This window comes from Dermacentor andersoni, chromosome 7 (genome assembly GCF_023375885.2).
Source record: "Dermacentor andersoni chromosome 7, qqDerAnde1_hic_scaffold, whole genome shotgun sequence".
In the NCBI taxonomy this organism is placed as follows: Eukaryota; Metazoa; Arthropoda; class Arachnida; order Ixodida; family Ixodidae; genus Dermacentor; species Dermacentor andersoni.
The window spans coordinates 91,378,896-91,402,166 of record NC_092820.1 but is presented as its reverse complement, the minus strand read 5'-3'; the positions used below and the strand labels follow the sequence as shown (position 1 = coordinate 91,402,166).

General features: G+C 47.9%; 1 protein-coding gene across 1 annotated transcript in view; it reads left to right on the top strand.

Moving 5' to 3' along the window:
- LOC129383363 (uncharacterized) overlaps positions 1 to 23,271 on the top strand; it is a 222,443-nt gene that overhangs the window by 144,235 nt on the left and 54,937 nt on the right. The window contains exons 6-9 of the mRNA XM_072289262.1: positions 10,791 to 10,826; positions 17,960 to 18,025; positions 20,801 to 20,926; positions 22,710 to 22,757. Of these exons, the coding sequence (XP_072145363.1) occupies positions 10,791 to 10,826; positions 17,960 to 18,025; positions 20,801 to 20,926; positions 22,710 to 22,757 (276 nt within the window). The remainder of the gene's footprint in view (positions 1 to 10,790; positions 10,827 to 17,959; positions 18,026 to 20,800; positions 20,927 to 22,709; positions 22,758 to 23,271) is intronic.

Here is a 23,271-nt window from a genome sequence, read left to right as displayed (position 1 = left end):
CATGACTTCATAAGTACCTTCCGATTGTCGTCATGCAATTACCATCGTAGTGCCTTTCTCATGTCATCTACGTCATTAGTTCTTCACCATTCTGTCGTATTCGTACTGTAGCCATTCAATCGCCATTACGCCATGGCTATCATGTCAATGTCGTCATTGCGTCGTCGCTGAATTCACGTCGTCAAGTCTTTGTCGTAGTTCTATCATCATCGTTTCAGCTTCGTTGTCCCATTGTCCTGGTGCCTTCGTCGTCACGCTGTCACCGTGGCACCATCCTGATCATTTCAGAATCGTCATCTCATCGCTGTCATGCCGTCAATCACATCACGCCATCGGCATTCTGTGAATGTCGTTCTTTCATCGTTATTCTATCATGGTCACTGCATCGTCGTCATACCGCCATGCTCATGACTAAGGTTGGCAAGTGAGTGTCATAGGAAAGAAGACAGGTATTAGAGGCAGTGCATGTCACAAGTAGCCAAAACAAGTAAGTCTCAATGCGTTCGCTACAGATTCTATGTAAACATGTCTTCAGCGGTACAATTTGTCGCTACATTGCTTTAGTGGTAATGGCATTACCGTCAACAATCATTCTGGGATGAGTTCTGCCAGAATACGAATGAATGAATGAATAAATGAAAGAATGAATGAATAAATAAATAAATAAATAAATAAATAAATAAATAAATCAGTCGGTCAATCCATCAAGCTATCTATATATCTAACCATTTACCCACCAGCTTGGGTCACTAATAGTCAATGGCCTTATTGGTAGAACAGTGGACTGATCTGTTGAGTGATCAGGTTTGAAACCAATCATCGCAGCGATTTGGATTACTGTGCATGAGCCGCTCTTCCATTAACCTCTTTGACGTACCAGCTTGTGAGAATGCTCATGTGCCGCCAGCTATGTGCTGCTCTATAATTAAAAAAAAGTAAGCACACCTAAGCACTTATAAGGTGTACATGCAGAAGTGTTATCGTCCAATTGAACGCCGCTGAGCGGTTCTTCGAGTTTCGCGCTGCGAGTAATGTTTGCGTTAATTATCGTTCCGCCCGCCGTGTATGGGGAGAGTTGACGACGATGGCGGCTTCCGTTGCCTGCCCCTTCGCTCGTTTTGCTGCTTTTTTCCATTGCCCTCTGTCGTGTGCGGCGTATAGCCGTGGACAGCCACGTATCGCTCCGCGGTACGTGCTGCCCGAGCGAGCGAGTAAGCAGCAGCACCCTGCAGTGAAAACGCCGCATGCCACCGACATTTCGTCACTGCCGAGGTTGCGGCCGCCGACGATGTAGATGCTTCAGACTACACAGCGGTACAATACATATATACATATTCAATACAAATTCAACATGGACCACACGAGGACTTCGCGGCGGCTACAATAGGTGGCGCAGCGTCTCAAGAGGGAACACGAAACGGGAGCGCGGCGGCATACACCCGTCTTACATGATGTGTTTCAGTGGTTCCAGTATGAAGTACCACTGCATCGGTTCTATGCTAATCGAATTAACGTCGACATTCCTCATGGGATGGGTATCGCTGGAATTTTTCTCAGTTCACGTCGACTTGAGTAACACGATTGATTACTTCAGGAAGCATTGCAAGCATTTCTTGTTACTTGCATAGCCCAACTTCGATACACCTACGCCTCCACTGTCAGTCTATTTACTATGTGTACGTTGCGCTTTCATAATGCACTAGCATTCTTAGAAAACATGACGCACTTTCCGGTAGATATCTATCTTAGTTTTTATCTGCGCATGTACGTTTGTATGTTACTGTCTTCCGGCCTACCTGGGTGACTGGGTAGTCCGTGGTCGAATGGTCAAGGTGTCGGGCTGCTGTGCTGAGGTAAGAGGCTTCGAAAGCAACAATCAGATGAAATTGGGTCACCGAGTGTGTGTGCATGTGTACATACGTGGCTCTGTTCAATGAAGTTCTTTCACGCCGACACGGGTCACTGTAGATGCAGGGCAGGGTAAACACCACTCTTCGAACGAACTATTTGACGCGGGCTTGGAGCACTGGGTGCGTGCCATCTTTGAACATCTTTGACGCCTACTTGGGTTACTGGGCATCTGCCAGTAGGCGTATGCCGCTCTTAAAGAATCGATGACGACGAAGTTAGTCCGTGCTAGAACGCATCTGTCCGAGCTAGTGAGTTTTCGTCAAAGTTTCCTCAGTCTCTCAGGCGCGTCCCGCGTCCCGGCTTGAGGCGATGGACGCAGAACGCTCCGCAGGTTCGTGCGGCCAGAAGTCTGCGACCGCAAGCTCTTCTATGACTCAAGGCACCTGGTCAACCACTAGGGAAGGCTCAATAGAAGCTCCTACTGCAAGACGGCCTATTGCCAGCCCGTCTGGCCAGAGCTCCACATTGACAAGTTCCTTAAGGAAACAAGGCACCTGGTCCAGCACCAGCGAAGACGCAGATGTCTACTCAATCACAGGCCACAACTCATCGGATGACAGCTTCATGTCGGTGAGGAGCCGAATGTTTAAAAGGAGGCTTATCAAGGCGTCATAACCAGTGAGTACGTCAACCATGCAGCAGGAAGTGTACGCTGGTCGCACACCATTCTCTTCATGTCAGTGGATTCTTCCGTCAGCCTTCGAGTATTGAACAGGCAAGCTGTCTGTTTTCTTTAGGCAAAGGCGCCAAACAAAATCAAGGATATCCGGCTGAACACACGAAAGATTGTTCTAGCTGTCGGCACAACCCGCGGAGCCACGCTGGAGAAGCTACGGCAGATAACAGATTTGGGCAACATAAAAGCACGCGCAGTCATACCCGTGGATGGGCCCTGCACTGCAGGTGTAATCTAGGATATTGACTTGGCAATTTCAAACTCGGATATGCCAATTCTGATAAAACCGGCATACGAAGGAGTGGCCATCACGCACGTCTGCGGACTCGGAAACAGCCGTTGCGTGAAGTTAGGGTTCAATGGTGATGCCATCCCTTCGCACGTAAAGGTCGGCCATTTCGAACATTTGGTATGGTAGTTTGTCCCAAAGCCGCTTCAATTCCATAATTGCTTCAGGATCGGGCATGTTAAGGGCATCTGCGCAAACCCCACAATGTGCCCCCGGTGTGCGGAGTCGCACACGGCAGATGTCTGCCGCACAACAAACTTGAGGTGTGGTATCTGCGAAGGCATGTATGAAGCGACATCTAAAGAATGCCCAAGAGCCAAGAAAGAGTTTGAAGTTCTGAAGCAAATGGTCAGGGATAACTCAACCCATGGAGAAGCCTCAGAAACGATTCGGCGGCGTCGTCGTCATCGACGGAAACGCTCAAGACAGGGTGGAATTCGTGCACCGCTTGCGCTTACGCCATCGTCTTCAAATAGAACGCCCTAGAGCACATGGCCTAAGACGGACAAGTCTTCCCCCTTGGTAGAGTGACCGGCGCCTTCAAACTCTCAGCCTTCTAAAGAGCCTCCACGCTTGACGCTCACATCGAATCCCCTTTCCGTTGGTGAGGCTTCAACAGGAGACTGCCAAATGATTCCGGTGCTGCGATCCATTCTGAATGTCATCAGGGCTATGATGACATTCAGAATGACAAACATTGGCAAGCATTGACACCCCATCTGCTCGAAGTGGGCTACAATTGCTCGACGCGTCGAGCCTTGATTGAAGCCTGGCTGACAATCACCAGCCATTTCATGAGGGGGTCAGAGAAGCGTCGATGCCTTAGAAGAACGCGAGAGGTCTAAGATCTCGCATCGCCGCTTTTCGTGAATTTGCTCTCACTAACCGATTTCCAATCATTATCATCTGCGAAGCAAGATTATCACATTCAATAAGGCTATCCAGCTACGAGACAATGTTCTCATCGAGCGACAGAAAAAGTAGCAAGGTAGTCGTAATTATTCGCCCTGAGCTCACTAACATCGTCCAGCCTGTGCCACCTCATGATGATAGTCAATATGTGTGCATGACTTAAACATAGAAAAGTCAGCTTTGCCCTATTGGGGGTGTATTTGTCCCCATAAAGTTGATTTGAAACCAAAAGACTACAAGACATCCTAAAAACACAACCTGATCTGTTTATTACCTGCGGGGACTTCAACGCACACCATACCATTTGGGGAAGCTCAAAGGGTAACGCAACGGGACGATGACTAGCTGCATTAGTTTCCAACAATGCTGTCTACCTGCTGAGTGACGCGAGTCTGACGTTTCTGCGGAGAATAATGTACAGCAATTGCCTCGATTTGACTACAATCTACCGCCGCCTCGCCGCACATGTTAAGGGGTTTTTGGACATTGAAACGCATGGAAGCGACCACATCCCCATTTAACTCAACATCAAGGGGATGTCTAACACGTATACGTCCACTACGGCACGAAGAACAGATGAGACTATCTTTAAATCCCAGATTGAGGATGCTTGTCACAAAGGCCTCTCTCGTGAACTTCCACAAGCTATCAAGAAACTGGCATAGACACCCACGTGCACACTCACGTGTTCCCCAAGGTACTCTGAATTCGACCTTGAATTGGAGTGGCTTCGTGCGATTCACCGCCGTGCTGAAAGGTGATACCGATGCACTAAGTCAATTCAGGATCTAAGGACAGCCTGGCGAATGCAAGAGAAGATACAATGCCGCATGAATAAACTAGGGGCACAGCGGTGGTCGAAATTTTTTGCGTGCAAGGTCTACTGGAGAACTGTGCAAGGTCTACACTCTCTTCCGGAACAGCGCTTTCCGTTTAAGGCCCTAGCTCTATTCCAGCACCGACAAGACAGTGATGTGGCGGAAGAAGTCTGTGCTATGATTTTGGGCCAGACAACTTGCACAGGTTCGCTTAGATTGAACCATATTTCAGATTCACGAGATTCACGCATGGATCTGCATTTCACGTCACAAGAGCTTGACGCTGCGCTCGCCCTATGTAATCGGTCGTCGTCGCCTGGACCGGATGACATATCTTACCGTATGCTGTCTCACGTTGTGGAATGGGTGCGAAGTGCACTCCTTAATATCTGTAATGAATCCTGGCAGGAGGGCAAAGTGCCTGAAGATTGGAAGATAAGCCGCCTGGTACCGCTTCTTAAGCCTCAAAAGTCAGCCTTAGAGATTACTTCAGACCGACCAATTGGGCTGGCAAGTTGCGTTGGGAAGGTAACTGAGGGAATGATCCTCGCCAGACTTGAGTGGACCCTTGGAAATTACGATATACACCCAGACGCCATGGCTGGCTTTCTACATCATCTATGTTCTATTGACAACGTTATCGATCTGGTAACCTATGTTCAACGCTAAAAGACGTGTAAGAGATTATCTGTGGGAATGTTCTTAGACATAAAGAGAGCTTATGACAACGTTGTTCATGGCGTCATACTGGAAGCATTGGAATCGGTGGGCCTAGGCGGGTAATTATCGTTGGATTCGCAGTTATTTGCATAGGCAGACACCATTTGTTAGCACTGAAACTGGCCCAACCTCGCAATATTACACGCACCATGAAGTTCTGCAAGGAAGGTTTCTTGAGTCCCACGCTTTTCAACCTTGTATTTATTGGTCTCGTGGAAGGACTTCCGAACACGGTTGAAGTATTAACGTATGCCGACGACAACTGTGTCTGGGCATCTGGCGTGACAGGGCCGCAGGTACGCGCAAGGCTTCAAAAAGCAGCGACGTCAACATCGACGTAGCTAAATGAAGAAGGCCTAGAGATCTTGCGAGAAAAATGCACATGCGCACCTAAAGAAACACCTGACGGATATTTCTAATGTGTTCAAGTTTCTTGGAGGAAAAGCCCGGTGTACGCAGTACATGCAATGATGCAACTATGCAGGACGCTCTTTCTTTGGTATTTGCGGTACAGCTTGCCGGTGCTGACCCACACCTGCAGAACTAATATACGTACACTCGAAAGCGCCCAGGCACTTAGAGTGTGTCTTGGATTGCCATGGTGCTCGGCAACAGCTGAAACGACTGCGATCACACACGATTTCCCCGCCAAGACCCATGCAGTCATGGAAGTGCTCAGAGCACACGTAAGGAACCTTGATCTAGCCCCTGCCCATTATCTAGCATGACTGCTAGAGGATGGACCACGTGCCTCCTTTTGTCAGACAGTCCTGCCCTATCGTGCGTACCTTCCATCGGGCTATACAGCTCCAGTGAGAGTTCCCTTTCCCGCATGGTGTTCGGCTCAATAAAAAGTTCAACTAATGGTACCCGGAATACGAACAAAAGCACAACTCTCGTCTCCAACACTCAAGCAGCTTTCACTGCTCTTGCGGGGGGAGACATACACCAAGCATCATCACCTATAGAATGACGTTTCAACCACGGTGAATGCGTCTGCAGGATCGGAGATCTTTCTTGCAAAACCTAAAGATTCGACTGCATCACCAGACTGCATCGACTGCAGTGGAGCTCGCTGCTATTCGTTGTGCACTTCGCGCAATTTCTCATGAACTACCCAAGAAACAGGCACGTACGCAGGATTTTTTTTCGGGGGAGGCCCAACCCAAGGTAACTTTTCTATGCAAATGAGGGAGAGGGTACTTTTACTAGTACAAATGTGAATGATGCCCGAAATTCGCCATAAAGACGCGTAAACCCGCAAAATAGAATAGAAATAACATGTATCTCACAGGTACGCCTGTGAGATACACCTCTCCTTTACTTGGCAAAGAAAGAACCACATCAAATGGGCTCGTGCATGAAAGATGCGCAGGAAGAACCTTGCCAAGAACAAGTTAACCAGAAAAAGTGCAAAATAAAGATTTCTAGTAGCGTTCTGTAAATGATCTCTGGAAAAATTATAGCGAAATGTATATTTGCGGCACAACCACAGTTTTTTTGGATCCCTCCTACTGCTCTACCAAATGCGAAAACCGACTCGTGTTGTTATTTGGGAAGTTGAGTAACGATGCCTGGTCACCAGTCCCGTACAACCGCGTAAAGCACCGGACGTTCCTGTTCTAGACGTACTGCGCCCACCACGGAAGGTTAGAAAAGCACCCCCATTAGCACAGCAGGGAAGTGGCTACGTCAGCGGCTCGAATGATAACTGTGGAAGAGTCTTTCAAAACACACGGAATTATTCTCCACTTCCGGCAGCGCTTTCTCTACTTCTTTTTTAAATAAAAAGATGTTGATCCACAAATATTTTCACAAACAATTTTCGCTTTTTGTCCCTGTTTGGCTGCTGCCTTGGCTTTCTCCCTTAGTAGATCGCTTAATTTCTCATCTCCTTGCGACTCTTGTTTCTTGTTGCCAATTTTGCACGAAAAGTGCTGTACAATTAGGGAAAACAAGACGAGGTAAGGGGTGACAGTCATATTGCTTTTGGGTTGAACGGTTATTCCAGGGTCTGATGATGGACGCTTTTCGCAATATACCATTTTCCACCTTATCTAATCCATATCGCGGATATATGCTTCCGAGGATCTGCCAGCGTCGCGGAGAGCCATTACTCGAGGAAATAATGAAGCAAAACGAAAAGTTAAACGCCATTGGCGTTTTCTCCGGCCGCAACTCGTTCCATGAGCATACACACCAGCTCACTATGAACTGAATTTCGTTCTTGGTCCCTGGATCAGTCTAAACAAAGAATGTTGGACTAACGAAGCAACAGCACAGCGGCGATGCGCGTGATCGTTGAATAGATGGTGACATAAAATTGTGTTGGGCATTATAAATAAAATAAAATATTACAATTAAAACAATAAAGTACGCCCTGCCTGCTGCAATAGATGTGGACATAAAGATTGTGTTGGGCAATAAAAATTAATAAAAATAAAATACTTAAAATAAAGAACTAAGCCCTGCCTGCTGCAAATAGATGTGGGCATCTGAATTCATCTTGAGTTAATCGCGCGGGAACCGAATCCATGAGAAAACTGGCCCCCACACCCCAGGGGATCCCGATAACTACCGCCATCAAAAAGGAGTGAAAAACTTGACTACTATTCAACTCTGTGAAGACGGAATGGCCTCGAAAGCTGACGACAGTCAGAGCTCTCAAACGAAAAGCAGTGTTTCACCTCCGTTGCGGGTCGGCCTGAAGATAGTGTTATATCGGGCCAACCCGCGGCGGAAATGAAGCAGGCGTTAAGCACCCCCCCCCCCCCCCCCGCCCCATACGTGGGCCGCTCCCGAAGATGGTGCAACATCGGGTCGACCCTGGGCGGAGGTGAAGCAGACGTTAAGCACTACCCATACGTGGGCCTATCCCGTGCCATTGATCTTGGACCCCTCTTGCACGATCACCAGGATCGGCCCACATTATGATTTTTCTGTTAACGGACATCGAAAAAAACTATGGAAGTTAGCCATACACTGCTTTCGCTTTAAAAGGCAGCGGAATGTTGACCGCCAAGTAGATTGATTTGTCGGTGCTTTATGAATGTTTGTGAGGAGTGGTGGCGTGGGCGAATAGGGGGGGAGGGGGTATGTCAGTTAATCTCGGGGGGGGGCCCGGGCCCCCCCGGGCCCCCCCTTGGGTACGTGCCTGCCAAGAAATCAAGCGTGTTCAGTGACTCTAAGGCTGCTCTTCATTGTTTGGTTTCTGCCTTACGCCGCGGACATCACGAAAAACTACTTTTAGAAATCGCACTGCTGCTTCAGCACCTGATCGACAAGGACACGACAACAGGCTACAGTGGATTTCAAGTCACTGTGGCATAATAGCAATTAAACATGCCGATCCAGCAGCACGATCTGCACATGAGAGTAGCTTGCAAGACTCCATACCATTCTGAAGAACAGACGCAGCAATGAAAATTCGTGTGCTTGCAAATGAAGCCATAAGATCTTTATGCAACACACCAAGCTTGAAGTACACACGTTTACAGCAATTGGACCCGTGCCTTCGACTTCGACCCCCACCTGGACTCTCCCGACTCGAGACAGGAGTACTTTGCCGACTGTTGCTTGGTGTCGCTTTCACAAGATCGTTCGCCTTCCGAGTCGGTATAGACGAGAGCGCGGCTTGCAGTTACTGCGGCAACGAAGAGACTATCGAACACGTACTTTGCTACTGTCATCGATACAGCGCGCGCCGGCTGTCACTAGCGGCCGTGTTGGCACGCCTTGACGACTGGCCACTTTCCCAACAGTCTTGGAATGCCGACAATAACTCTCGTCGCACCGAAAGTCAGTCAAGGCTTTGTTGACCTTCTTACGTGGCAGTGGTGTAGTAAAAATACTATAATGCTTCCATCCCGTCCCCTTTTTCCATTTTCACGTGCTTCTTTTTGTCCTCGCTCTTCTTTCCGTCGTTACTTCCCCTTTCCCTTCCCCTAGTGCAGGGTAGCAAACTGGAGGCTTTAACTCTGGTTAACCTCCCTGCCTTTCTCTCATTTGCATCTCCCTCTCTCTAAAGAATTGATCGCACGTCACAAGCGTTGCTGAAGAACAGCAGCCCGATGCATTAGCAGGCTATTCAGCAAATACATTCGTTATATGCGACATTCCAATGAACCCTTTTCATACCAACGCTTTAGCGAGCGGCGCCTTGAGTGCACTGCGTATGTGCTGTTCTTCAAAGAATCTATCGCCAACTTGGGTCACTGAGTATGTGCCACTGAGTATCCGGCAAGCGAGGGAACATTTCTCAGCTATCGCAGGCACCGGTGCGCCAGGCTCGTCATTCCGGAGGCCACGCATGGACTTCCCGGTAGTGCCATTGGATGGCGCAGCGTGTACAGATACAAGCGTCAGGAAGGAGCCTGCATTTCTTTGCACCAATCATTTCGGAGTCTACATGCCGTGTTCGCGGCGGGGGTGCTACATCGCGCCTAGAGAAAGCGTGAAAGAATAGTTGCGTTGCAATACACGTCCCATGCACAACTAGTTTCGCCGGTGGAAATGCGTTGTGTCCCTCCTTTGATTCAATGCCAGCGCATTAACATCGGCACTCATTGTGAGATGTGTTCTGCTGTCATTTTATTAGCGTTTCATTAGCAATAGTTCCGGTGTCTCCATCTACATAATCTTAAGTTTAGATGTGGCGCTTCGGCAATGCATAACAGCTTTTAATATTCGTAATGAGTGCGTTGAACTAGATTAGATTACTTACTTCACCGGCGACCTAAGACTGCTCATTGAGGTTCATATAGAGACATAAAGTTGTTTTGTAGATATTTGCGCTCCCTTTCTTTTATTGCAACTATCGGCACTTTGACATTGTAAGTGACTCGAAGCAGTAGTACTGTTAAGAAAGCATTAGGCTCACTTATTTGACTTTCTTTATTATTCAGTTTCTGAATATGAACGCCGGTGATGGCAATGTGGGGTCAACAAAATTTAAATGATACCAGTGCGAGCCCAACCCACATCTTCTGCATTACGGCCGCTGTGCTTAACTATCTAGGCTTTCATCGACGACTATCTTCCCATTCATTTTCTCGGGCATTTGAATTTACGTACACGAGTAGCCTTGTAACCGTAAGCAAGTGCCGCTCACATCCAAGAAGGTGGTGAAGAAAAGTTCCAGGGCTTATAATTTTATGCCCGTACACAGATACTCAAGAAAGTGGGTGCAAGATTTGCCACTGCTTAGCCTAATCTGCATATTGCCACACGTGGAATGCGGGAGATGTAGGTTAGGCTAACAGCGGCACCAAATTTTTGTCTACTCGGGTTTTAATTACGTCCGTGTCAACAGCTCTGCTATTTCCAATAAATATAATCATATACACTTCTAGTACGTTTTCACTACCTTTATTGTCTGTTACTCCGTACTCTCCGTATTCGCTGTCTTTTTCTTACATTTGAGATGGTTGTTTCGCACGTTTAAACCAGATTACTACATTTTCAGCACCCCCACATCAGCGAGAGAGCGGATATACTAAAGGTATGGACAATTTTTTGCTACCTATTGTGTGAAAAGCGAAGTAAATACAAAACGAAGGTTTGATATAATAGTGGCTGATATATGCAAATTAAAGATTAGAAGTTGTCAAAGAAGGCCATCTTGGATGACAAAGCCATTTTTACCTGTTGGCTGAGCAGCTGAGGCGAAGAGGGCATCCAGGCTGCGGTTGTCACGGTGCTCTTCCCGGAATGTGGCCAGGTCGGGAAAAAGAATGTCGTCGATGGCGGCCAGAAAGTAATCAAAATTGTCGACGTCCCATGCACTTGTTGGTACAGGGAGCCGCGAAAGACAGTCGGCATCCGCATGATGTCGGTCACTCTTGTAACGGACTGCAAAGTCCAATTCCTACAAACGTAGCGCCCATCGAGCAAGGCGGCCAGATGGGTCGCGGAAAACAACCAACCAACATAGTGAATGGTGATGAGTAACGATCGTGAAGCGGCGCCCGTAGATATATGGGTGTAACTTCTGGACTGTAAAGACGGCAGCGAGACACTCTTGCTCAGTACCGGCAATGGGAAGACATGCAATTGGCAATAGGCAATGGCATGCTCGGCATCACCAAAACGCTGGACGAGGACGGCGCCGAGGCCGATTCCACTCACATTGCTGTGCAATTCTGTTGCGGCAGAGGGGCCAAAATGGCGAAGTATGGGTCCGGAAGAGAGCAGGAACTTCAGTTGACGAAACGAGGGATGCAATATGCTGTCCAGGTGAAATAGTTATCCTTGCGCAGCAATGAAGTCAGAGGGTAGGCAGTGGCGGCAAAGTAGGGTACAAAACATCGGAAGTACGAGCAAAGTCTCAAGAAGCTCCTCAGATCGCGTTGTGATTGTGGTTGTATAAAACCGCTAACTGCAGCGACCTTCTGCGGGTCTGGTCGCACACCCTGCTTGTCCACTAGATGTCCAAGTACTAGCGCCTCTCGTGAGCCAAAATGACATTTCTTAGATTGAGGGTAAGGGCAACTTGTTCAAGGCACGTGAGAACAACGTCCAGTCGATGGTTGTGCTCTGCAAAAGTGCGGCCAAAAATGACGACGTCGTCTAGATAATACGAACAAACCTTCCATTTCAGGCCGCGCAGTACCGTGTCCATAAACCTATCAAATGTTGCTGGCGCGTTGCACAAACCAAATGGCATGACTTTGAATTCAAACAAGCCGTCTGGGGTAACAAAAGCGGTTTTCTCTTTGTCAGCTGAGAGCATGGGCATCTGCCACTAGCCCGATCGGAGGTCTACAGATGACAAGTAGGACGCGGAATGAAGGCAGTGGATAACGTCGTCGATCTGGCGACGGGGATACACATCCTTTTCTTCACGGTATTGAGATGCCGGTAGTCGACACAAAACCTCCAGGACCCATCTTTCTTTTTCACGAGGCTGACCGGCGCATCCCAAGGGCTAGAGGAATCATGGATGACGCCCTTGGCTAGCATGCCGTCGACCTTTTGAGCGATGATATTTCGCTCCGACGGGAACACGCGGTAAAGCTTTTCTGCCTGATGGGATGCGCGGATCCCGTGTCGATCCTGTGGCGAGCCCGCGTAGTTGGAACGCGAACTTTGTTAGCGTTCTGCGCGAAGTCAAATAATGACGCATGGTTGCTAAGGACGCTGAGCAGGGCTTGACGTTTCTCTGAAGACAGTGACTTGTTGATCATATTTAAAAGGCAACGAGTCTTCAGGGACATAGTGGTCAGTCATGTGTTCTCGGGATTCGTGTGTCGTGTCATAGTTAAAGGGGCTATACTGAGACTGGTATCCACAACAACGAGGCAAGTCGCATACCGCCGGGTAGCACAACAGACTGGGAGGCTAAATTTAACACCCACAGTGTAGTTGTTCCGCGGGCCACTAAGAGGACGCATCGAGGTACGGGTACACTTTTCTTCACAACCATCGAAGGCACAGGCTCAACGATTGCATCAAATGTATCGGCGTCGACACCGCAAGCAGCAGCTCGAACTCTGGATAAGAAACGTGCCGGTAAGACAGCATCTTCAATAACGGCGAGAGCGCGTGAACAGGTAGCTGGTTGGTTGGCAAGAAGAGACCGGAAAAGCTCACCAGTACCGCAGTCAAAAGTGGCACTGCACTGTTGTAGGAAATCGAGGCCAAGAATTACGTTGTGAGTGTATTGAGCAAGCACTGCTAATTCGGCTTGATACAGGTTATCGGAGAAATAAACGTTCACGCTCTCTGCTCTCAGCAACTCTCCGCTCACAACACGAAATGTATTAGCGTTATCCCAGCGAAGCATCTCTTTACGGCCTAGTCAGAATTTAAAATCTAGGCTGATAGCGGAGCCACTCGCTGCTGTGTCCACTAAGGGCAGCGTAGCAACATTTTCCACTAAAACACGAATCTTTTTATGACATATGGTGACTGGCGGAGGCATAGAGGCGTGTAGTTAATGATGACTGGCGAGCTTACCTCCATTGGTCGCGCCGCCTCGTTTCCCGGCGGCGGTGACGTGAGACGTCGTCGCGGAGATGGACACCTGCGCTGGCGTGAAGGCGGCGGCGTGAAGCTCCACACAGAAGCTGGTGAGTCGCTACGGTAATTTGCCTGATGGGTTTTCCTGCTATCGGAGTCCGAAGGCCAGCTTGTCCCGTCGCCGTGCCGATTGCTAGGCCGATAAAAAGTGCATGGTTGCTCATGGGATGGTGGTGACGTGAGACGGCGATTCGGACAAAACTTGGTGACATGACTGTGAATACCGCATTGGAAGCAGATGAAGTGCTCACGGGACGCACCGAAATTGTCAGTAGCAGGATAACTAGCACGGCCGTCCCACTCTTGAGAAACTGCAAGTGGTCTGGGTGAGTAACCGTCGTGGAACTGATAACTGGAATGCGCGTTAATAGTAGGGTTTGGCGCTCTTGAACGAGGAGCGAAGTTGTAGGTGTCTAGGGAGGCGGCGTTGATGGACGTCTCACGGAAGTCGCAGTGAGAAAAGTGCTCTCGAGCCCGCGGAGTGGAGAGGGAAGCCGCCTCACCTAGGTCAAGCTCTTCACGCCCCACTTGCTGAATAACTGACACAACGTCGGATGGAGCTGGGACAACGTCAACATTGGCGACGTTAGTTACTTTGGCCAGGTGGCCGAACTTCGGTGTGATACGCTGATCTTTCAAGGATTCAAATGCACGGCCGTGCCGGATAACGTCACTTACGGAGTCCAGACTGTCTTTTCTGATGAGGAACAGGCACACGTCCTCGGCGATCCTTTTTAAAAGATGACCACCTTTGTCCTCTTCTGTCATCTGAGGGTCTAGGGCCTTGTACAACTTCAGCATTTCATCTGTGTACGTCGTGCGCGTTTCACTGGGAACTTGGGCTCGCTGCATTAGGGTTTTGCTCTGCACGCTTCTTTTAGCTGTCAGATATCCGAAGCACTTCTTTATTTCGTCTACGAACTTTTCCGACGTCGTCATGCTTTCTTCGCGGTTTTCAAGCCACACAGTCGCGGTTCCCTTGAGGAAGAAGGCAACGTTGTTAAGTTGGGCGGTGGCATTTCAGCTATAGAACCGACTTGCGCGTTGGTAAAAGCTGAGCCATCCGTCCATGTCTTCCCCGGTTTTTCCGGCGAAGGTTAGTGGTTCGATGTAGGGCGGCCATGGGTAGCTGGAAGAAGGTGGCGGGTTGTCGCTTTTTCACTGTCGGATGCCATCTGTGGTGTCAGACCAGCAGTGCCTGTCCTGTGACTCACTCGTGATAGTTGTTAAGCGTGCTTCCAACTTATGGCTACTTGGTGCTGCGTCATGCACGTCTTGCCTTGGTGCGTCATCGCAGGCATGCTTTGTGATGCATACCCGCTCCTGCATTTTTATTTATCTGTTTTCGTTAAAGCCATGCTTCTTCGTAGCATCGGCTGTGACCTACGCTAGCCATGTGGCTGGCGATGCTCCTGGTCACTAAATTTGTGGTTGGTGTCTGCTAGGGCCATTATCACCGACACAATGGCCGTCTTTTTGGAAGACTTGTGTTGTACGGCTTGAGCTGTCTGGCGGGGTAACTTGTGTCCATGACTAGGTGAGCGTCTTCGTACAGCACACAATTTGGTTGGTATAGGTGGCCATCCGGTAGGTTTTCACGTCAAGTGCTCGTCGTGCACTAGGTTATAGTGGGCTGGCAACCTCTCCAGCCACTTTCCTGCCCTGCTAACCCACTTGGCCATGTCGGCATAAATTTATATGGGCCTCTTCCATCTACTGGTGCTGGGAAACAATGGATTTTCGTCGCCTTTGGTCATCTGACACGATGTGCTGAAACAGTCGCCCTAAATGCCGCATGAGCAAAAGAAGTCGCCTCGTTCATTGTAAATAAATTTGTTCTCTGCAATGGCGCACCTCATGAACTGCTGAGCGATCGGGGTCGCGTATTCCTTTCGGAGGTCCTGCAGTCACTCATATCTGAATGCACAATTATTCACCGCACCACTACTGCTTATCATCCACAGACCAATGGCTTAACAGAAGGATGCTATCAATGTATGTTGCGTCTGACCACTCCAACTGGGATCTTCCCTTCGTCACATACGCACATAACACTGCCTCTGAGGCCACTACTGGATTCTCACCATTCTTTACAGCCGCCATCCCTGAAGCACCATTGATACGGTTCTCACGTACCGGGCGGACCCTGCTGAGTGCTCCCCTATTTCTACAGCCACTCAGCCCGCCGAGAAATGCCCAGAACTGGCCCGTTCTTTAATGTCTGCTAAAGAATGTCGCCAAAAAGAGCGTCATGACCGCAAACCATCGCCTCTCCCCTTTCCCATCATCTCACTCACGTTGCTTTGGGTCCCGCCTGTTGCTGCTCCTTGCCTTCCGTCAAAGCTCCTCCCAAAGTACCACGGGCCCTACCGCGTAGTTGTGCTACCATCACCTTTTAATTAAGTGGTCGCACCTGTATCGCCATCTGCCGATCTCCGTCGGCGCCGGATAGAGACTTTACACATTGACCGGCTCAAGCCGTATTACGATCCATTGAGCTCTCCCTAGGTTGCCAGAGTGGCTACTCTTCTATACTGCAAGGGATTGTAATGAAGAAGAACAGCACGCTGAAAAGCCCGTTGCCATCACCATTGCTCGTACCCAGTTCGCTCTCTGGGTGCGCCCGACCCGAAAAAATTCCCTTTAAAGCTGAAAGCTGGCAATGGGTATGCGCAACTGACTATGTGCTATCGGGTATGTGTTCATACTTGGTCAAATTCGTCCCTTGACAAGCGGAATACGTTATCTCCTTTGCTCGTGGCGCTAAGTCGTCAATACAGGCGACGAAGCTGTGCTTCGGGCATCTGCTGCCGCCTCTGCCTAATTAAAATTAGGTTCACGTCATTTAGAATCCAACATTGCGTTTACCCGGCACAATGTGCATTGTCCCATTGTTTCAGCAGAAACGCGCCACGGGAAGACGTTAGAGAAATATTGAAGAGTCAAACATATTCTCCCTTTTAACATCCATGGTATGTAGACAAGTGCGATCACCATTGCTGGCTCGCAGTAAAATGGTGTGGCGTACTACAGAAAAAAAGAATAATGTCCTATGACATTTCAACATGTCTGTTTTGTTTTCAAACCAGCCGAACAATCACGGAGCGCTCTTTCCAGCTGCACACATCCTGTGAGGCCATAGGTGCCTGGCGAAGGTGCTCCCATCTGTCGTGGTAAATGAGACAAAACGTATAGTGTGAGCCAGAGCGTCTTCGTTCTCCACACTACAACAATTAATAACACTCTAATATCCGTATAAATATTTTCAGCCGTTTGGTATATGACAATGTAATGCTAAATGAGATTGAACGACTTTATTTATTCATGCGAAATCATCGATTTCACATAGCAACTCGTCCAACTATCAAATCAGTAACCAGATAAGCACTTATGCGTTCTGAACAGTGTACTAGCGCACGGATGACTTATAGAAGAGAAGGCACATGATCGAAATTCTTCAGACAATGCACAGAATGGTTCTCATATACTGTCACTGTTTAAGGAGCAGCATGCGTGGACAGTTTCGACTTTAAGATGCTTGATCAGTGTGCAAAACCTAACCGGGTGTTCAATGCATCTGACTTCACCTTTGAATTCCTCCACCATGCGGACCGTAATCACGTTTTTAGTTCAGTATTAACACGCAGTACCACTTAAGTGGAACCACTTTCGCTTTCCGTTCAATATTATGTAAGTATAGCTATACTATAAGTATATTACCCAATATAGGTAAAGATAGGAAATGCAGGTAAATATTATTTAGAAAACCATCTGTACAACGCACACATGGCTATAGTTACATGTTTTTCGCGCTCATAAGCTGCACTACCGTTGTAAAAGCTCCGTAGCTCACTTACAGCTGTGTTGGAGAAAGCAGGCAACTTTCTTGAAACAAGCACAAGATGCCGTGCCAAAGTGGCTGCATCAATCTGACTACATCATATGGCCAAGTATTCTGGTGATTGAGTGGCCGCACTTCGGCGGTGCCAGACTCCACGGAATCGCCAAACAAATACATAAGGTATATTGCTGCATGCGGCGGTGTTTCGTCGCGCAATGACGTAAGACTTTGCAAAGAACTTGTGACCCAGCAGTGAAGATTTCTTCCCTTCGCCGCGTGTACTTTATACGGTAAATGCTGCGTTCGCGTTGCAGGCATAAGAACGTGCCAACATATTTCAGTCGTGTGGTAAATAAAAATTGCATTTGCAGGACTATGTTAAGTGGCGAACACGGTATGAGTATGTTAGAGCACCACAGCGAACTCAATGAGAGCTGACAAGTGTGTCCTTCCTCATGGTAATGGAAACCCAATTTTGTCTTGTGTACACGCAACGTTGTTGGCATTACGCAAACGGTCTATTACGTTCCATTGCTCCGTTACATCCTTATGTCCGCAGTCCTTCATATATTACCACAGTATTTATATACTTAAGAAAACTTAGGATATAATTTTTTTTCTTTCTGGATGTTGTGTCACGTTCTTGCTACTGTTGGCCCTCTAGCCCCTGTAGAAGTTTCAGCGCAGAAAGAAAACTTGATTCACATCTGCAGCAAAAAAGATATGTCAATGAGCGATGCAGAGGGAAATAATTTCACGGCTTTTCTGTGTAGGCAAGTTCTCGTCCTGGCCTTACGGATGTGTGGGAAACACAGGAGAACTAGTTCGGCAGCTTAAAGGTAAGTTAAAGCTAATGTAAGTACTGGGGCAATGCGGGGCAACTGGGTGCTACCAACTGTTCATGCAGGCTTGTAGCCCTGGTCAAACGGTTCATACAAAAGCATGATTTACAGTTTATTTCTTGCAGCTTTCAGGGTCAGTGCTGCCTGCTGGCGATGACATCTGGGCAATTTCGCTGATGACAGGACGGTGATAAAAAGTGTCAAAGTTTGTCTTGAGCTTGGGTAGCGATAAGCTTTCATAAACAGACGAGCGAAAGCATCAGATGCACGCCAGAGGCTCAAAAGCCAATATGAATCCCTGCTCACCGTTAACGCATGCGACAAATGTTGGAAGCTTAAAAGACCCTTCTTGGGTGTTTGATACAGATGAAACTCTTGTCACGTACGATTGTGATGGTTAAGGACGTTCGCGAGGGGAAACAAGATGCGAAGAGACACTAGGAGGTAAACAATTTTAAATTTGCCTTTCACACAATCGATAGGTAGAGAAGAGACAAAGATCAGTGTAGAACATCAAGTTTCACACGCACAAGACAGACATGACCTTCAGATCAGGAAAGGCCACAGAAATAAGAAAAAGGGTACCACACTAACCTTCAGCGCACCTACAGTTCAAAAAGCAGCAAACGTGACATATGGCGTGCCATTGCGTGGTTGGGGCGTCGAGGCGAGCCGATGCATTTGTGGCAAGTTGCTGCCGCTCAGACCGTCAGCGGCACATTGCTGCGCTATGGTATGCAGCGTCTACTTACTTTGAGGACACCACTGCCATGACCGGCCACCATTCACGAGCACCCCGACTCAGGGGCCACCCACGCGGATAGCGCCTCGGTAGGCCTCGACCAACATACGGTCCTCAGCAACTGCGCCCTGCCAGGAGCCGCCCAGTTGTTTCATGTGCATCCTTTGCTGCAGCTAAACAATAGGTACCCTGCCTTTATTGCTTTGCTATTTGGAGACCTGCTACTTCAACGGCTAGGGTCGCGGCATAGTGCGAATACACATAAGCGCATTATACTCGCGTGTTGTATTTAAAACTTGAACTAGCAGTTTCTTACAGTTCTTGTTTACCAGCTTACAAACCTCAATCATTGCGAGTGTTTTTTGCTTTTGTAAATTCATGCTAGTCATCAGTCTATTCTATTAATGTATGTCGCTGTCTGACAGGCATTTAAGGGCCACCCCTTGCGTCAGTTGTTGCTTGACAAGATATGTAACAATGTTCATTGAGGGATGTTCTGCAGCTCTTGGCAACATTGTAGTGGGCTCGTGCCATTCGCAGTGCTGCAACATAGTGCTGTTGCGTGGTTGGTTCAGCAGAGGTAAGTACTATACGATTTGACAGGTTGAGAACGGAAAGTCGACTGGCTTTATTCGGAAGTAAAAGCAGGTTTGACTAGTGGCTGTAGTGGCGCCATGGTCGGGCAGCGACATTACTTCCAAGAAAGAGCAGGGGGCAATGACTGCCACATGGAGGCCAGGCGAGGTAAAATGAATTTCGCAGAAGCGGGGACAGCGTATAGTGACGGACGCTTGCTACAAGCGCTCCCCCTCCCCCCCCCCCCCCCCTAGAATGTCGGTGCCTTAGGTGTGAATGGCGGAAGGAATGAAGAATTAATGTTCAAAATTAGTTGGTTCCACCCAGTCCAATGACACCCTCTGCTTCGCCGCGTACGTCAATCTTCAAGGTTTTCTCTGAACGCGAAACCACACGAAAAGGCCCTTTCTAAGAAAAAGTCACTGGTGGCTTGATAGAGTCGCGCCGCAGAATAACGGGCGTGGTTGTTTCCATTGTCGGGAAACTAAACACAGGCTGGCCACGGGCGGTACGTGGGGGTGTAGGTGGAAGCTGGCCAAGCCAGGAATGTAGTCTTTCTAAGAGCCACGCGGCCGCTGGAAGAGTGCCTTGCTAGGTGCCGGAAAACTGGCCTGTAACGCGCATTGCTAACCCATAGAGAAACTCCGCTGCTCTGACTCCGAGGTCATCATTGGTTGTTGTTCGCAGCCGCAGTAGTACTAGTCGTGGCCTGTCCACCCAATGCTGTCTGTCGAGCATGGAGGTGAATCACGCCTTCAGTTGTGGGCGGAGACACTGGACCACACCGTTGTTTTGTGGGTAGTAAGCCATGGTATTATGAAGGCGCGTACCGAGCACTCTCGCCAGGCCAGAAAAAAGCGTGCTTCCAAAATTGTCGATGCAGCAGGCCGGCATACATCCATGCTGCAGTAGACGCAGCATGGATGTATGGGCTCACGTTTTAAGGAAGACCAGTCGGGACTACAAGGGGATGAAATGCCATATTGTAAATCCTTGTAACGAACAGGCGCACGAGCTATGGAGCGACGCAGGATTTATTGAGTACCCTCAGCCCATGAATTCGCACAAGGACGCCCAACATGAAGGCGCTGAAAAATAACGGTACTGCCTCCAGAAACAAAGCACAAAAATTGCGGAAGAACCCATCTCACATTAAATGTCTGCGCGAATGCCATCAGGATGAAGCAATGTAGCAATTTGGACTCCTCTCCGGAGCTTTCCTTTGGTCTCGCTGCGTCATTCACTGGTGCCACCGCCATTACGTGACGCCCACGCTTTGCGCTTGTCTCAGTATACATTAGGACAAGTTTGTCTGATTTTAGATGACGCGGAGCAATCATCTATTTATTTTTTCCACTGTAGGTTATTAATTTTATTTGACTTGAGCAGAGCTCAATTAATAAACTGGAAGCCGTCAATAAAAGTTGTTCATGACTTAATATTTTGTACTTCAGAGAAACACGGCTGTCCCGGAAGCAAGGATGATTGTTCTTATGAATGCATGCAGCTGGGATTTGATGGAGCATTCTGCGGATATCGCCAGCCTAATTACTGCTTCTGCAAAACCACTGTTTCAGCAGGTGAGTTTCAAACATTAAGGTACATGTATGTTCGTATGCTGAAATAGAGAAAAAATTGGTTTGCGTCGTGCAATGCACTGACATATAAAAGAATAAGTGCGTGCGCTGCAGTGCCCATGTTAATGAAAAGTATTAAATGGGCTGCTGGCATCTTTGGTCACTGTAATCAAATGTCCTACGTAGATCATGTTGAGAAAATCGCAACTTCCAAGTATTGCTCGGGGGTTCTCCGAAGAAGAGCTGGAAGTAAAAAGGATAAAAAAATCCAGCGCTTCGTTCTCATAGAAGAAACTCTACGCGCCAACTGACACGATGTGACAGCTGGCACCTCCACTTAGACAACTGTGAATAAAAACTAGCGTTACTAAATAGCGAAGCTAGCAAGTTGAGAAACCCGTACAGTTTTGTAGATTTCCATCAATATTGCTTGCCGTATGCTTTTGAGAAAGAGGGTACTTCCTTGCTCTTCATTTTAGTTTCGCAATCACACCAAACCTTCTTCCTACAACTTCTATTATTCTGCTCTAGAATTGCAGCTTGGGCTTGTTGGTTTTCCATCCTGGTGTTAACAGCGCAAAACGTAGACGAGACGCGAGACGAGAGGACGACACCACAAGCGCTGACTTTCATCAACGTTTATTCGAAAGGGTTTATTCGAAAGGGTCGAAAGGGTCAAGGTTTATTCGAAAGGGTCTGCAAGGGGAAGGTCTGCTGGGCCTATGAACCCAGAGGCGACAAGGCGTCACAGCCATTCCAATCAGCGCATTCAAAACTGGTGAAGAGAGTAATAGCTAACCTTTGTCTAACATATGCTATTAAAAAATTGTGCATCCAACCTGCCGACAAAGTTTTCGTCGGCAGGTTGACCGCCTTCCTAGGGCTGGTTACCCGTCGCACCTTCTTGTGTCTGTTGCAGAAAAAATGAGCAAGAACCAAAAACTCGAGCGTGTCCATGGCGAGCAAGGTGGCGAGAAGCAAAAAAAATGAAAGAAAAGCGAAGGACCGTGGCCCTGCCATACGTGCACAACTTATCTCATCGCTTGAAAATGATTGGGCGCAAAGCTGGCGTTAATGTAGTGCTTACTACCCCGGAAAAACTGGAATGACTCTGGCGACGCGTCAATGCTGAAGAGCCGCTAAAGCAACAAGGGTGCACAATTAATCACCAGAATTGTTTTGTGGAGTGTACAGAAGCCAATACCTTTGAAATGTGGAAAAAAACTATATAGGGCAAACTTTAAGATGCACGAACGAAATACTAAAGGAACATAAACTTAGCGTAGAGCAGGCTAGCAGGAATCTAGGTATTCACGTCAGGGATTGCCGCTCTAAAACTTGCACCGCAGAATTCAGACGCTGTGAAGTGCTGAAGAAACACAATGACCAGCTGGTCCGGGAGATAATTGAGGCAGCCGAGATTACCAGACTTCGTGGTCAATGCGTTAGCATGCCGTCCTTGTTACTGACAAAAAAAGTATTTGAGCTTTTGCACGTACAATCACTATCTTGAGTGCAAAAAAAAAGATAAAGTGCATGTTTCGCATGATGTGCGATCACGTGTCTGTGACACGTGTGGGCAATGGTATAAGAAGCCGTGTTTCTTTCGGATAAACGTTGTTTAAAGTCAGCGCTTATGATGTCGTCCTCTCTTCTCGTGTCCCGTCTACGTTTTGCGCGGTTAACACCAGTATGTTATTCTACGTTCTTCGGTACTAAATTATGCGGAACTGAAGTTCCTATAACTCAGTACATTCGTAACTATAGACTATTTTTCTTCGCACAGATATGTGGGCTACAGAAGAAGGAAAATCACTCCTTGTAGAAAAGCCAGGTGAGTTAGGCATTCTGGATATAAAATGTTGTCTTTCTGTGTCTTGCGGAAAGTGTTAATTAAAAGAAATATAGTTGAAGGTAGGATTTTTTGAGAACCTATAGTCTTAATGTTCAAAAACAGCGCAATGACAACTACCAACTCGCCCCGTCTGCGCTTATTCTACAGCCTTACATTAGCATTCTTTAGTTTGCGCTTGCTTAATCTTGTAAAATAAACGTCGGTACCAAAATTCATTCTCCGGAATTGTGCCGTACCAGTGATTGCTCCAAGCGTTCTTACATTGGTTGCCGGCGAAGCTTTCTCATTACGCAAACCGTCACACTCACTCCTTGCAAGGTAATTCAGTGTGACGCACCTGAATCCTGGCATGTTCGATAATAATTGCAAGAGCACCATAGAGAATGAGCTCTTATAATTATCATATTGTTGTCCTGAAGACGTTCTCTAAGGTCTTTAAGGGATCTTAAAAGCGCAATGATGTGCCCATGCATTTCATTGTACAATAGTTTTT